We start from the raw sequence: 12,829 nt of genomic DNA, 5'->3' as shown, positions 1-12,829 counted from the left end.
CCCTCCCGCGTAGGGGTTCTTGGGCCCCGTCAATATCCTTGGGACTCTTCCCAGGTCATAAGAGGATATTGACCCTGCGGAGCGACAGTGGCATTGGGTGCTTGATGCACATAATCTTGATAACCTCCCTGTGCGGTCCCTGATACCCGCCCCTGGGGGTTCTGTTTCCGCCACCCCTGGGAGGTCCGAGCTGCCTGCCTCGCATCCTGTCCTCCAACCACTCGGGTCAGCATTACATGAGTGGGTCTGGTGTGGACAGCGTTCCGCCAATGCAATGGGTCTCCACAAAGGAAGCACCCCCATCAACCTGACCCCTCTTGGGCCGCCACGCCTTCCCCTGCCTCTGAATCTTCCTGTACCACCTGGAGCCGCTCCAATTGGGAGGGCGAGGGTCGACCCCCTCAGGGGTGGGCAAAAGATCGGGGGAAACAGTGGGTGATGGCTGAGGCTGCTGAATCATGTGAGTGTTAGAATGTTTGTCTGTTTTCACATCGTTCGAGTTACGCCGAGCATCCACCAAGTCAAGTGTGAGCAGCTGAACCTGGACTGAGTCGGGGCTTTCCTTCTCTTCCGCCTGTTTAGCTCTGTGTTTTTTCATGTGGTGTGTGAGGTGTTTCTCCCACTGTTCAGTGGAACAGCCAGGAAGGTCAGGATTGTTCTCTAATGATTCTTTTACCTTCGTAGGCAGTCCCTCTAACACGGCCTTTCTGAACAGGGTGGTTTGTAGGTCACAAGACCCTGGGTGTACTCCAGCCACATCTACCCATGTGTTCTTACATCTGCTAAGGAATGCTGCGACGTTTTCGTCCAGGTTCGATGTGAAACGTGAGCGTGTGCATGGCGCCAGATGGAATGGGAAACTGTTGTCGCATGGCCCGACCGATAGCAGTGGCATGTTGGGCGAATGGCTCTTTATCCGCTAAATTAACTGTTTTGCCAACGTCTCAAGTGCAGTTAAATCCCAGCTGGAGAGCTGTTGTCCCAATAGCGCTCTCCAGTCCCCTAATGCTACTTTGTGACCCATGGTCTGTTTACAGAAACGCTCCATCCAGGGGCCTCCTCCCGCTAATGGCGGGGGCATCTTATCCAGGATGCAGTGCATATCTGTAAAGGAGAAGGGTTGGTATACCTCTCCTCCTCCTGGGGTCTTTTCCAGGAGTGGCATGGCAAATGTTTTTGGCTTGTTCTTATTTTGTCGGAGATTATAAGGAGAATGTGGACAACCTGAACGTGAGCCCGCAGCACTGTGTGGCCTTTTGATTGACTTTATTATTCCTGTTAGTCTTACAGCCTTCGTACCTTGGTCACTCTCAGAGTCTGACCCTGACCATCCTTGACTTTCCTCATCCTCCATTTCCTCTATCTCAGAACACTCCTCTGGTTCTTCTTTCCTTTCCTTATTTCTCCTTTCTCTGTTGCTTCTATCTGACCTCTCTCTTTGTGCCCTCAACTGAAACACTGCCTCTGCTAGTGGCCTCGGCTCCTCCTCCGTTGCTTCCACGTTAGAGGTGCTGGAGGAAAGAGGGCCCTGTTTCATGCTTCTCTTACTGTCTCTGCTCTCTATGCTGCACACATCATCCTGCATGTCCCTACTCCTGTCTATAGATCTCAGAGTCTCCTGATACACATTCTGCGCTCCCGCCACAATATTCATCACGTCCTGTTTCATTGCCTCCACCTGTACTATTCCCTGTCTTATTTCCTTCATCACTTCCTCTTTGGCCTTCACATACTCTCCTTCCCCTATCACATCTGTATTAAGCACACCGTCTTTAATCATCAACATTGGCATTTGCATATTCTTTCCTGAATATGGTGGGGGAATTGGAGGTGTGTGTGTTTGGGGTATCTCAGGATACAACCTATTAGAGGTGGGCTCTGGTGGGGGTGAGGCTGGATCCTTTGCAGGAGCAGACAGAGGTTGCTTATCTTTGTTTTGTTTTTTTGTGACTTTTGTCTGTGTTTTTCCAATAGGCCATGGCTGTAACTGCCATCTGATGGAGCAGAGCTCGTTTGCGCTCCTTCATTTCTTTTTGATGTTTCCATTTTCTCTTTATAAATTTAGGTTCGTTCTCCTTTTAACGTGTTCTTCCAAATCATCTCTCGCCTTTAACTCTGCAGCCAGCAATTTCTTTGTAACATTTACTGCCTCCTCATCCCGAGGAAGCTCATTTTGGGCCTGTAATGCCTTCCATAAATCATCAAACTCCTTTCCTACAGCCTGTCTCTGCTTATCTATTACTCCTGACAATAACTGTTTCCTAATCTCCCCGTACTGTGTTTTTACTAGGATGGGAGGACATCCACCCTGCTCACGACAGTCCCTGTCAAATTCACCGTCCCATGATGTCTCTCTGTCCCTCCTCTGTCCTTACTTATTTTACTCAGAGGGTACTCGTCACGATGTTAAAAAAAAAAAAAAAAAAACTTCACACAATTACAACAATACACACAATACTCAGCGCCACGTGACCGCTCTGCAGCGCAGTCTGCGCGACTTATTTTCCCTTTCTATCGCTGTGATTTCGCTGCTTAAGTTCCACCAATTGCAGGCCGACACATCCAAGCTTCTACACCACTCTCCTAGGAGGGTGCGGGATGCCTATGGCTCGGCGACAATTGGCTTCTATCTTAAGGCAAAATTACACAGCTTCCTCTTTTTCTTCCCCACAGAACGCGACCACCGCTCAGGCACGAAAAGAGTTGGAATTCGAGTCACCTCTAATAGACTCTACACAACTCTTCCGCCCCGTAAAGATAGCTGGTTGTCGGTAAGCCACCCACAAAACAATATCCCCTAAAAGACTTATTTATTTACACTCCCAATATCAGGGTGGTTCTGCGGACCACTGAATAGATGTCTCAACATGAGCGATAGTATTCAGTGTTAGGGATCACATGGAAAACGCTCCCCTGCCCGCAGAACTCTGTAACCTCTTTTTTGTGTTGTAGCAATCTACACAAAGGTCTTTCAACCTCAGACAACCCGTGTCTTCAGACTATATTCTCAGCTGTCCAAGGGGCAACCTTATGGGTTCTCCCCCCGAGCTTATCCACCTCAGGACACTTGTCTTTTTCTTTTTTAGAGATTAGATGGAAAACCTAATCTCAGGGTTTTTCACCCGACTATGTTTCGTATTTAGGAGTCAAATTTATGATTTGCTCCAGGGCCTTTCACCCGACTATGTTTCATGTTTAGGAGTCAAATTTATGATTTGCTCCAGGGCCTTTCACCCTGTCCTGTCGAGGTGTTGACTATGTTTCGTATTTAGGAGTCAAATTTATGATTTGCTCCAGGGCCTTTCACCCTGCCCCGGGGCTTTCACTTTTGTGTTTTGTTCTAACTTTATTCCTTTACATTTCAGACTAGGAGACTTTAGTACAATGACAACACAAGTTTTAGTGTTTCCAATTGCAGAACTTTGATAAAACAGGCGTCTGCTTACCTTCTTTTAGGCGCGCAGGTGTTGTCACAATACTGCTGTCCTCCGCTGTTGAATGTCTTTTATCCCGTCACTTCTCCGGCTTCAAATCACGTCGGGGTCACCAATTGATGGACTGGGGGCTCATCCTACTCTCCAATGTGCTATGTGTGAGCTCAGTCCTGCATGTTCTTTAATGAAGCAATAGGAGAAGATATTCGGTCTCAGTTAATGTAGTTTATTAAGCAGTAAAGGAATAAAATTACAGAGCTCTGGGTCTCAACTTCAAGTCCCTGACGAACAACAAAGGTGTGTCAGTTCACGAAGTCTGACCTCCTGTCCTTTCCCTGACCCAGTATATTTGAGCGTAACAGAGTGTCATTGTGCACGCAAGGCGTTGTCCTCTTCTCATTGGCAGTTCCACTTCCTCCTTCACCACACCACGCCCCTGCCTCGTGTTAATCTGACTCCTTCCCGCTGACAGTGGGGGCGTGGTTCCTGTTTTGAAAGACAAGAGAACAACACAACTCCCTACACGTGCTGTACCTTACTATCTGTACATCACTTTCTATTATTTTTACCATATATGAAACTAATTATCTAAGCATTGCGGTATGTGCTCCTCAGATTTCATGTCTCTTCCTCTCCTGTACTTCTCCGCTTCTGCAAAGCAAACACATTCAGATCAGCTGAAATCATCTTAGTATTCTCATTGTTCACACATCTAAAACTTATATAGTGAAACACAACTGATAGTAAAATGCATAAAATCATTCTATTCCCAACAAGCACTAATCATTCCATCACAGAGTGAGCCAGGTTAGGTTATTCCTGCTTTAAGCACAGGTGTGCCCATATATGCAGACTGTTTCCTATGTTTTTTGTGTTATTTTTCCCTCATAGGCTGTGTGTTCTGGCTCCTCCTGCCACCCTGGAGGAGGTCTTGGCACGACTTCGCTCTTTCCACCTGCACCTGCTGGACGGATTTCCCTAACAGAGGTGTCAAGGACACACTTTGGAGACAAATATCAAGCCGTGGTTCATAGGATTTTCTCCCACCATGAGTAATGCATTATTTTTCTTTTAACTGCATTTTTTGAATGAGCAATGTCAATAAAAGAAAGAATTTATTTCCTGACCCTGCAAAGACTTAAATATACTACAGCCATCCTCACCTCAGTAAATAACAAAGCCAAACTACAAGCACAACGGATGCAGTTAATGAAGGTTCTTTGAATTATAAATGAGGTTTGATTTGATTTTATTCACTTCATGTCTTGCATCCTGAGACATATATTGTTTCACATAAATGGTAAATGGACTTGCACTTGCATAGTGCCTTTCTAGTCTTCCAACCAATCAAAGCACTTTAACACTACACATCACATTCACCCATTCACACACACTGCATACACTGGCGACTGAGGCTGCCATGCAAGGTGCCACCTGCTACTCAGTTACAGTAAACATTCATATGCATTCACACACCGACAACACAGCCAGTAACTTGCCCAAGCATACTTCAACATGTGGAGGAAACAGGGATCAAACTGCTGATCTTCCGATTACTGGATGACTGCTGTGCTCTATTTACCAAACAACAAAACAAATACTACGGACACATATTACACATCAGACACGGCTAGAGGTAGAAGAATTATTCAGTGCTAAAATCACAGTATGAAAATACTCTAAAAGTCCTGTATTCAAAGCCTTACTTTTGTAAAAGTAGTCACAGTGCAGTAAAATGTTCCCTGTCAGTATTTTACTATTATACGTGACGTTTCTGCATTAATTACTACTTAATTACTGCTGCATTAACGTGTACGTTGCATTTTGTTGCTGTACATGTACACTCTGTGTGTTAGAGTGTAAATGTATTATTGTACCTCACTGCAGATATAATCTATATGTGCACCACAAGATAAAGCAGCAGCCACATGGATGACTAAATATTCATTTTGGGCGACATGGTCAATTTGTTTGTTATGAACAGTAACATGTGGAGGATACATGTTCACTGGAAAAATCAAAATGATTGATTTGATTGATAACAACTCTATGCATCATTTACAGTTTAGATTTCTAAGTTGGTAAAAGATAAAGCACTTTATGATCTCAGTTAGCAACTGGTGGTCCTTAAGTATAGAAGGAAGTGTAAATGGAGGGTAGTAAAGTAAGAGAACATGAAAAAGCAAACCCATTTGGGGAGCAGTGTGAGAAAAACAAGATGAAGAGTAAAACACTTTCACAGAGGGAGTCTGGTGCTGAAGAATATAACCAAATTCTGAACAGTACCTTGTCCACTTTTTGATAACTGGCCTCAGGTGTTTTTTGTGGAAACTTGTATGTAATTATAATAAATAAAAAAAACACATATAATTTGAATAGTGTCATGTTTGGACAGTTCTGCATTGTGGATTCTTTTTTTCTTTGGGTACAAGCACCAAATGCTCCATGATATTATAGCAATGTGTTAGTTTAGTGATCACTATGGGATATTTATTTTACACTCCCACCCCCTTGAAGTATCCTATAATATAAATTACCCCTACAAGTCTTTTGGACTCAAATTATTGTTATAATTCTGTACATCTGTGCTGGTTTGCTCTGGCTCTGCAGGGGTTATGTAAGGACAGGTGAAACAGATGCAGCAGGGACCACAGATTCCCAGGTCAAAGAGTGGACTGTGTGTTTGTGTCTGATTACTGTTCATTTCTGAGAGTATAAAAGCCGTATGACGCACTCAGACAATCGTCCCAGAGGAATCATGATGAAAGCGGCCCTTGTCCTGCTGTTTGCTGCCTATGGTGAGTCTGATCCACCTGCTGTAAAGAGGGGCACCTCTACCTACATCAGGGTTAGAGTTACAGGATTAGTCTGCAGTCATTTTGTATTTTTGTTTAGTGTTTGTCCATCTCTCAGTATTTTCTGACTTTCCACACTCAGCCCAAAGCCCACTGTACTTTTAGCAAACGTAACTCCAACAGGAGGAAATAGTGCATTTGTTGGGGACTGTTTTCAGCAGTGGATTCATCCAGTGAGTGTTTTAGGCAACAGTGTTTGTGGGATATAGTCAAAACAAGCCCCAGTGTGTGACTTCACTCCACTACACATTACAGGAGGAATTGGTCACAAAGAGTTCCCAATACAAACCAAGGGTGCAAAATCTAAGTGTTATTTTTTTCACGCTTTATCTGGCAGTGAGTTGAATCTTTTGAAAGTTTGCATAGGAAAAGCAGAAAAGGAGCTGAACTGTATCAGCCTTTGTAACCTCCAGTTCACTCTCTGGTCTAGCTCATGGGTGTGGCAACCCCACCTACCCACCCACTGTGAGTCGTGTTGTGAATGGGGAAGATGCTCGACCCTACAGCTGGCCCTGGCAGGTGAGTTAATTATGATCAGTGTTTGGCAATATGACAGATATGGCCTACAGATCTGCCAACTCCTGCAAAAGAGTTTCTGCCTCTGTTAATTTAGCTCAATATAACTTGGTAATTTAGACTTTTTGATTTCAAACTCCAAAGAGTGACCTTTCAGAGGACATCAGCATTGTGACTGTAAAAGTGTTCAAGCCCAACTTTATTAACTCTAATGGTTTCTTACATTGGTGAAATACATTGTCAGATCATTTACCTGAGTAATATAATGTAAACATTCTCCATTACAAGTAAAAGTCCTGTTTTCAAAATCTTACTCAACCCCCATCCTACTGATGAGGGTACCCACAGACCCCAAAAGTTTATTTTTTGTCATTTCTCACAGGTGCTTTATTCTATCATTCAGAATTTTTAGGACTTCATCAATAAATTTTGAACACCTTTGTTCTAATGTGTAATAATAAATCTAAATGACATGTGGAGTTCCCCAAGGCTCCAGTATTGGGTTTCTTCTATTCAACTGTGTTTCGATGTGCCAAAATTTCCTCCCGTTAAACAAATATAAAAGTTTTACCATATAAATATAACACAAGTTTACTTAAAATTTCTTAAAACTAAAATATACTAGAATCACAGAATCATAAATAACCTTTTAAGTACTAATTTGGATTGTACTTGGGATAAAAGCTGCAATTTGTATTAAAGAAAAGTAAATGTTTCTGTTTTACACAAATATGCAAATGAACTAATTTACTAAAATAATCATTATGTTTAAGGGTTTTTCCAGATGATATTAATTACATAACCAACAATGTTTTAAGAAGAAACAGTGACACAATAGTAACGCTATGGTGGTTGTTTCTTAAAGTAGTATGTTGGTAGGATGAGGGTCAAGTACAAAAAAAAAAAAAAAAAGAGCCACAAGGGGGCCTTGACCACAATGTTGTATTCCACTGGTCTAAACTGGCCAACTGTGTGACTGATGTATTAAAATACATCAGTCACAGGGATGAGAGTGGTAATTACCTTTAGTTTGATATAATACTTATTTTACGTAACCCTCATCCTACCAACATATTTAATATGCAATGACTACCAATTGGGGTCCCTGGTGACGCAAAGAATAAACTACTCTAAGAGAAAATTACCATGGCAAAGTGTTAATTTTGATTAACAATTTTGATAAAGTCATTTTTTGTGTAAAATCCTAATCTGAAAATCTCCTTGTGACTGCTCTGTTAAATAAATGTAGATCAGTTTGCAGTATCTCAGCGGCTCCACATACCGTCACACCTGTGGAGGCACTCTGCTCGCTGCCAACTGGGTCCTGACTGCTGGTCACTGCATCGGGTGGGTCACAGTTTACTGTCATTCTCTGTGTTGTTTTATCTCATGATATGAAATAAAGGTTTAATCTAAAGTGTGTGTATACGTATACTGTTTATGTATCTATGTGTTAGACCTCGTACCTACCGTGTGGTGCTGGCTGAGTACGACCTGACCAAAGAGGAGGGCTATGAGCAGTATAGAAGTGTGGAGAAGATCGTGGTTCACCCTCGCTGGAATCCAAGCTGCCTGTCTTGTGGGTAAGTGAATATAATGTCTTCATACAGCTGTTCTCAGATTATGTTTCAAATTGAAAAAAGAGCTGCTACTGAGCAGCTAATGTAAGTCATTCTTTTTTCCTCTTAAAAAGATAACCTTAGTTGTGTTTTGGTGGAAATGTTTTCAAGTTTCTGTTTATATTTATTATGACACATAAGAGTTTTCTGTCCATGAGATGTGTGTCTGTGTTTCAACATGATTTTCATGTTGTTCAGTAATGACATTGCGATGATCAAACTGGCCTCACCGGCGACTCTGAACGACAAAGTGCAGCCCTCCTGTGTGCCAGAGAGCGGAGAGACCACTCCTCACAACTACCCTTGCTACATCACCGGCTGGGGAAGAATCTACAGTGAGTGTTTGTAATGTGACAACACACTGATCCTGATCTATGATACTGTGTTTTACTATAATCTTATTCTGGATTTAATTAGAAATATAATATGACAAATTTGGGACCACATTTAAGACCATGTCAACATATTATTTAGTTAAAAAAAACTTGCCACTTACAAGCAAACAACATACAGAAGAAATGAATTATTATATATTATTATTATTATCATTATTATTATTTCCCATAACTTCTTACATTCAAATAAAGCACACTTGTCTCCAAAGCAGTTCTCATTACAAAGGTTTCAATTAATCATTTTATTGCCCAGGCTCCTTCCTGTTGGTGTATGGATCGTATTTATTATATTATTCAGAAATCATATTGTGCGGTGTCGTAGGACACTTTAAAGGACTAGTTTGACATTATGGAAAATATGCTTATTTGAGTTAGATGTGAAAATCCAAAAGTAATAAATTACAGTCATAAGAACAGTAAAAGGCTTGATGACGTCTGGAGGATATTAAGTTGAAGGTTGGAAAAAAAGCAGTCCTATACCAGGTTTTATCATGTGTGTCACCACCTGACAATGATCTGGGTTTTTTATTATTTCTTGCAGGTGGTGGTCCAATTGCCACTAAGCTCCAGCAGGCTCTCCTCCCTGTGGTGGGCCACGAGGTCTGCAGCAGCAGCGACTGGTGGGGGAGCACCGTGAAACCCACCATGATCTGTGGTGGTGGTGACATCCGCTCTGGCTGCCATGTATGCACTGCTCCCTCCATCACAACATGTTCATTACTATAGTGTATCAGTCTGTTGCCTTCACTTGACTTCTGTCTGTCTGTGCAGGGGGATTCAGGAGGTCCTCTGAACTGCAAGGGCAGTGACGGCAGGTGGGACGTGCAGGGGGTGACCAGCTTCGTCTCCTCTCTAGGATGCAACACCCACATGAAACCCACAGTGTTCACTCGCACCTCCTCCTTCACCAAGTGGATCAGTGACGTGAGTTTCTTTCAGAGTAAAAGCACAGTTGCATATTGCACAGTCACAACATGATCTTTACTTAATCAGCACTCAGTCAGTGGTTTTTGTGCATAAACATAACCACAAATTAACCACAGAGTGTAAAAGTCACATATCCATTCAGGTATTCATGAATGTTTGCAGCCTCTAAGTTTCTTGAACACCTGTCTCAGGAGAGACAAAGTAAGCAATGACAGCCTGTGGAAAAGAACAAAACAGGATCCCACTGACTCACAAATTCTAAAGAGAAAGAGGAGTTGGATAGGACACACCCTCAGTAAACCTGCCACAAACATCACCCAGCAAGCCCTGAAATGGAACCCACAAGGAACTAGGAAAAGAACAGCTGGAGATGGATGTCTAGGAGTGGGCTCAGCTAGGGAGATCTGTAGTGAACTGCCAACAACAGAGTGAAATGGAAGACATTTGCCAATGGCCTATGCCAGTGGTTCCCAACTGGTGGGTCACATTCCAAAAGTGGGTCGCAGATCCATTTTTAATGAACTGCAGGTGACTTGCAAACACGTATAGTTTGTAAAAAAAACAAAACAACAATCTTTATTTTTAAGTATGGTGAATTTCCGGCACAGAGCTGCATTTTTTTAAGTGTTGTTTCCTGCTGTAGAGTGAGTCACTAATTGATGGCTACTTGACAGGGACATCAATCTAGTTTGACAACATAGCCAAACACAATGAATGTATTGAGGCTGGACTAGTTGGGAACGACTGGTCTAACAGACAGACAGACAGACAGACAGACAGACAGACAGAGCCATGGTTTGCTGAAATGTACAATGCCAACATTTATTTCGGCAACTGGGTCAGCACAACCCTCCAGAACAGCCTCAGTGCTCCTTGACACAGATGTTTCAAGTTACTGGAGCTCTACTGGAGAGATGAGCAATGCTCCGCTTTAATATATTCCCTCATTTTGATGATGCTGGTTGAGAGTGTTGTCTAATGTGTGAGTCAATGGTCTGTATCAAACTGCTAAAAGTAAGATTTTGGGCTAAGGTATACGATTAAAATAAAAATCCTTCACCTTTACTCACCTTACCACAAACTTCCACAGAAATTCATTTTTAAAAATATCTTATTATTTAAAAAAATTGTTAGCATTATTGAGCTCCAGAGGTGTCTCAAATTGTAGATCCTAGATGACAAAACAGAGGTGAGCACACATCAGTATGGTGTTGTGTGAAACATCACTGCTAAGTTAACTGAAGTATATGTAGTATAAGTATGTAGTTATGTAGTATGTGTAGTTAGTATCGTTTTATCAATTAATTTTCTCAATTAATCAAATCTAATTTATAAACCACATTTAAAAACTTGTAAAATGTTGATCAGAAAAAAGAATCAAATAAACTGCAATCATCACCAATAAAATGATGACAAAACAAAAGAGTAAAATAAAAAATAATGATAATAATAGAATGAGTGTTTATGATAAAATGACAGAATTATAAAACACCAGATTAAAGCCAGACTGAATAGATAGGCTTTTAGCCTACATATGAAAATTTCAATATCCTTTGCACTGAGTAGGAATTTTATCTACTGCCAAGGTGCATGGAGAGGGAAAAAATCTGAAGAGGCAATATTTGTTCTTCAAAGTTGTTCTTTATACTGTCGCTGGAGTTTGGGGGGACTTGGACTCCTGACCTAAAGTTACCTCAATGTGAAGCTATAATCTAATATTTGGCAAAAAGAATGTAAAGCTACAAACTGCGCAGTACCTCAGAGGGAAAGAGCAGTCTCCTCATGTGACCTGCATCTGTTCATTTGCTCATGTTACGAGGCATGTCTGTATTTCTTACTTTATTTTTTTTCCTCTTTCATCTTTCAGACGATGCTGCAGCACTGAGGACCTGGAGGCTTTTTAATGTCAATAAATCTATTTGACATCCAGTTGTCTCTCTGTTCTTTGAATCAAATTTGTACCACAGTTCCATAGGCATACATTGAAGCAGGTTTTGCATATGTGTGTTCACACTGGAAGTGGAAAATATAAAAGCATACCTATGACAGTATTCAGACCAATAAATGCATGTTTTTTAAGCACACTGATGAGGGACAGTACTCTCCCAAAATGCAATTTACAGATTGAAAATACATTTTTCCTGCTGTGAACAGGAAAAATAGAATATAATGAATCATGGATCAGCTCTGTGAAGTACCAAGAGAACAAAAAAACAATACCTATTCAAACATCCAAAGAAAGAAAAAATTGTGTCAATTTGTGAACTTAAATTGACAGCACTATTTTAAAGTTTAAATTTGTCTTTGTAGCATAAGTTTGTTGATTTCTTTTGTACACCATGACAAATTTAGCACTGCGCTCTAACTTTGCCAGCCTTACAATGGAAAGTTAAGGGAGGCTTCAAAATCAGTGCTTTTCTCCTTGTCAGGTTGGTTAGAGATTCAGGTGTGTTTTGCTAGTAGCAGCTAATGCCTGGAGCCTGCAGCAGAGATGAGCAGTGGGCTGCAGAGGTCTGTTAAGCTCACTTCTTTCAAACACCACACCTCCAGATTTGGACATCATCAAACATCTTCAAACTTATAGTCTTTTAGACCCAACTGATGGTGACTCAAGTGACATCACTTAAGAACATGCATCAGGCTTCACAGAGATCTCTGGATACACTACAGCAGGGGTGGACAAACTACAACTACGCCCGCTGCTTGTTTTTAAAATCCTGCTGCGAATTTTTGAAAATAAACTAGAATATGGCTGGAGCATATTTCTAGTAAGTTGCACAGTGTGTACATTGCACAGCCTAGTTTAAACACAGTGTTGCTGTCATCTTAAAAAACTAAGCTATTGCGAAGTGCCAATCTCTGGGGCTACAAAATGAGGTCAACTCATAAGTCCCAAAACTGCAGTTCTTTGAATATCCACTAGAGGCTGGCTCAAGAAGTGGGTCAATCCCCCTAGACCACCATATTAAAATGCTCAACTTTACAGCAGAAATAAACATTTTAACAGCCTAGTACAGAACAACAGTTTTGATCTCTATAGGCAATTTCCTCCTTCATCACAACTGTAACAGGGTCATTTTTTT

At 41.5% G+C, this 12,829-nt stretch overlaps 1 protein-coding gene and 1 pseudogene across 1 annotated transcript; both read left to right on the top strand.

Annotated features, from left to right (window-relative positions):
* LOC125896169 (alanine aminotransferase 2-like) overlaps positions 1 to 4,490 on the top strand; it is a 33,787-nt pseudogene extending 29,297 nt beyond the window's left edge.
* Positions 4,491 to 6,184: 1,694 nt separating this feature from the next.
* On the top strand, positions 6,185 to 11,675 carry LOC125895338 (proproteinase E-like). The gene is made up of 8 exons (XM_049587090.1): positions 6,185 to 6,232; positions 6,720 to 6,808; positions 8,055 to 8,152; positions 8,263 to 8,388; positions 8,623 to 8,759; positions 9,361 to 9,503; positions 9,591 to 9,743; positions 11,614 to 11,675. Exons 1-8 carry the CDS (start codon positions 6,193 to 6,195, stop codon positions 11,629 to 11,631), a joined length of 804 nt encoding a protein of 267 aa, XP_049443047.1. The 5' UTR covers positions 6,185 to 6,192; the 3' UTR covers positions 11,632 to 11,675.
* The last annotated feature ends 1,154 nt before the right edge of the window (positions 11,676 to 12,829 follow it).

This window comes from Epinephelus fuscoguttatus, linkage group LG10, assembly GCF_011397635.1.
Source record: "Epinephelus fuscoguttatus linkage group LG10, E.fuscoguttatus.final_Chr_v1".
NCBI lineage: Eukaryota > Metazoa > Chordata > Actinopteri > Perciformes > Serranidae > Epinephelus > Epinephelus fuscoguttatus.
Note: the sequence above shows the minus strand (reverse complement) of the source record. Positions and strands in the feature narration are given on the sequence as shown.

Excerpts from the sequence above, each read along its gene's own strand:
- LOC125895338 (XM_049587090.1), top strand. The coding sequence starts at position 6,193 with ATGATGAAAGCGGCCCTTGTCCTGCTGTTTGCTGCCTATG. Across the intron at positions 6,233-6,719 it reads CCTGCTGTTTGCTGCCTATG|CTCATGGGTGTGGCAACCCC; the intron begins GTGAGTCTGATC and ends TCTCTGGTCTAG. Across the intron at positions 8,760-9,360 it reads CGGCTGGGGAAGAATCTACA|GTGGTGGTCCAATTGCCACT; the intron begins GTGAGTGTTTGT and ends TATTTCTTGCAG.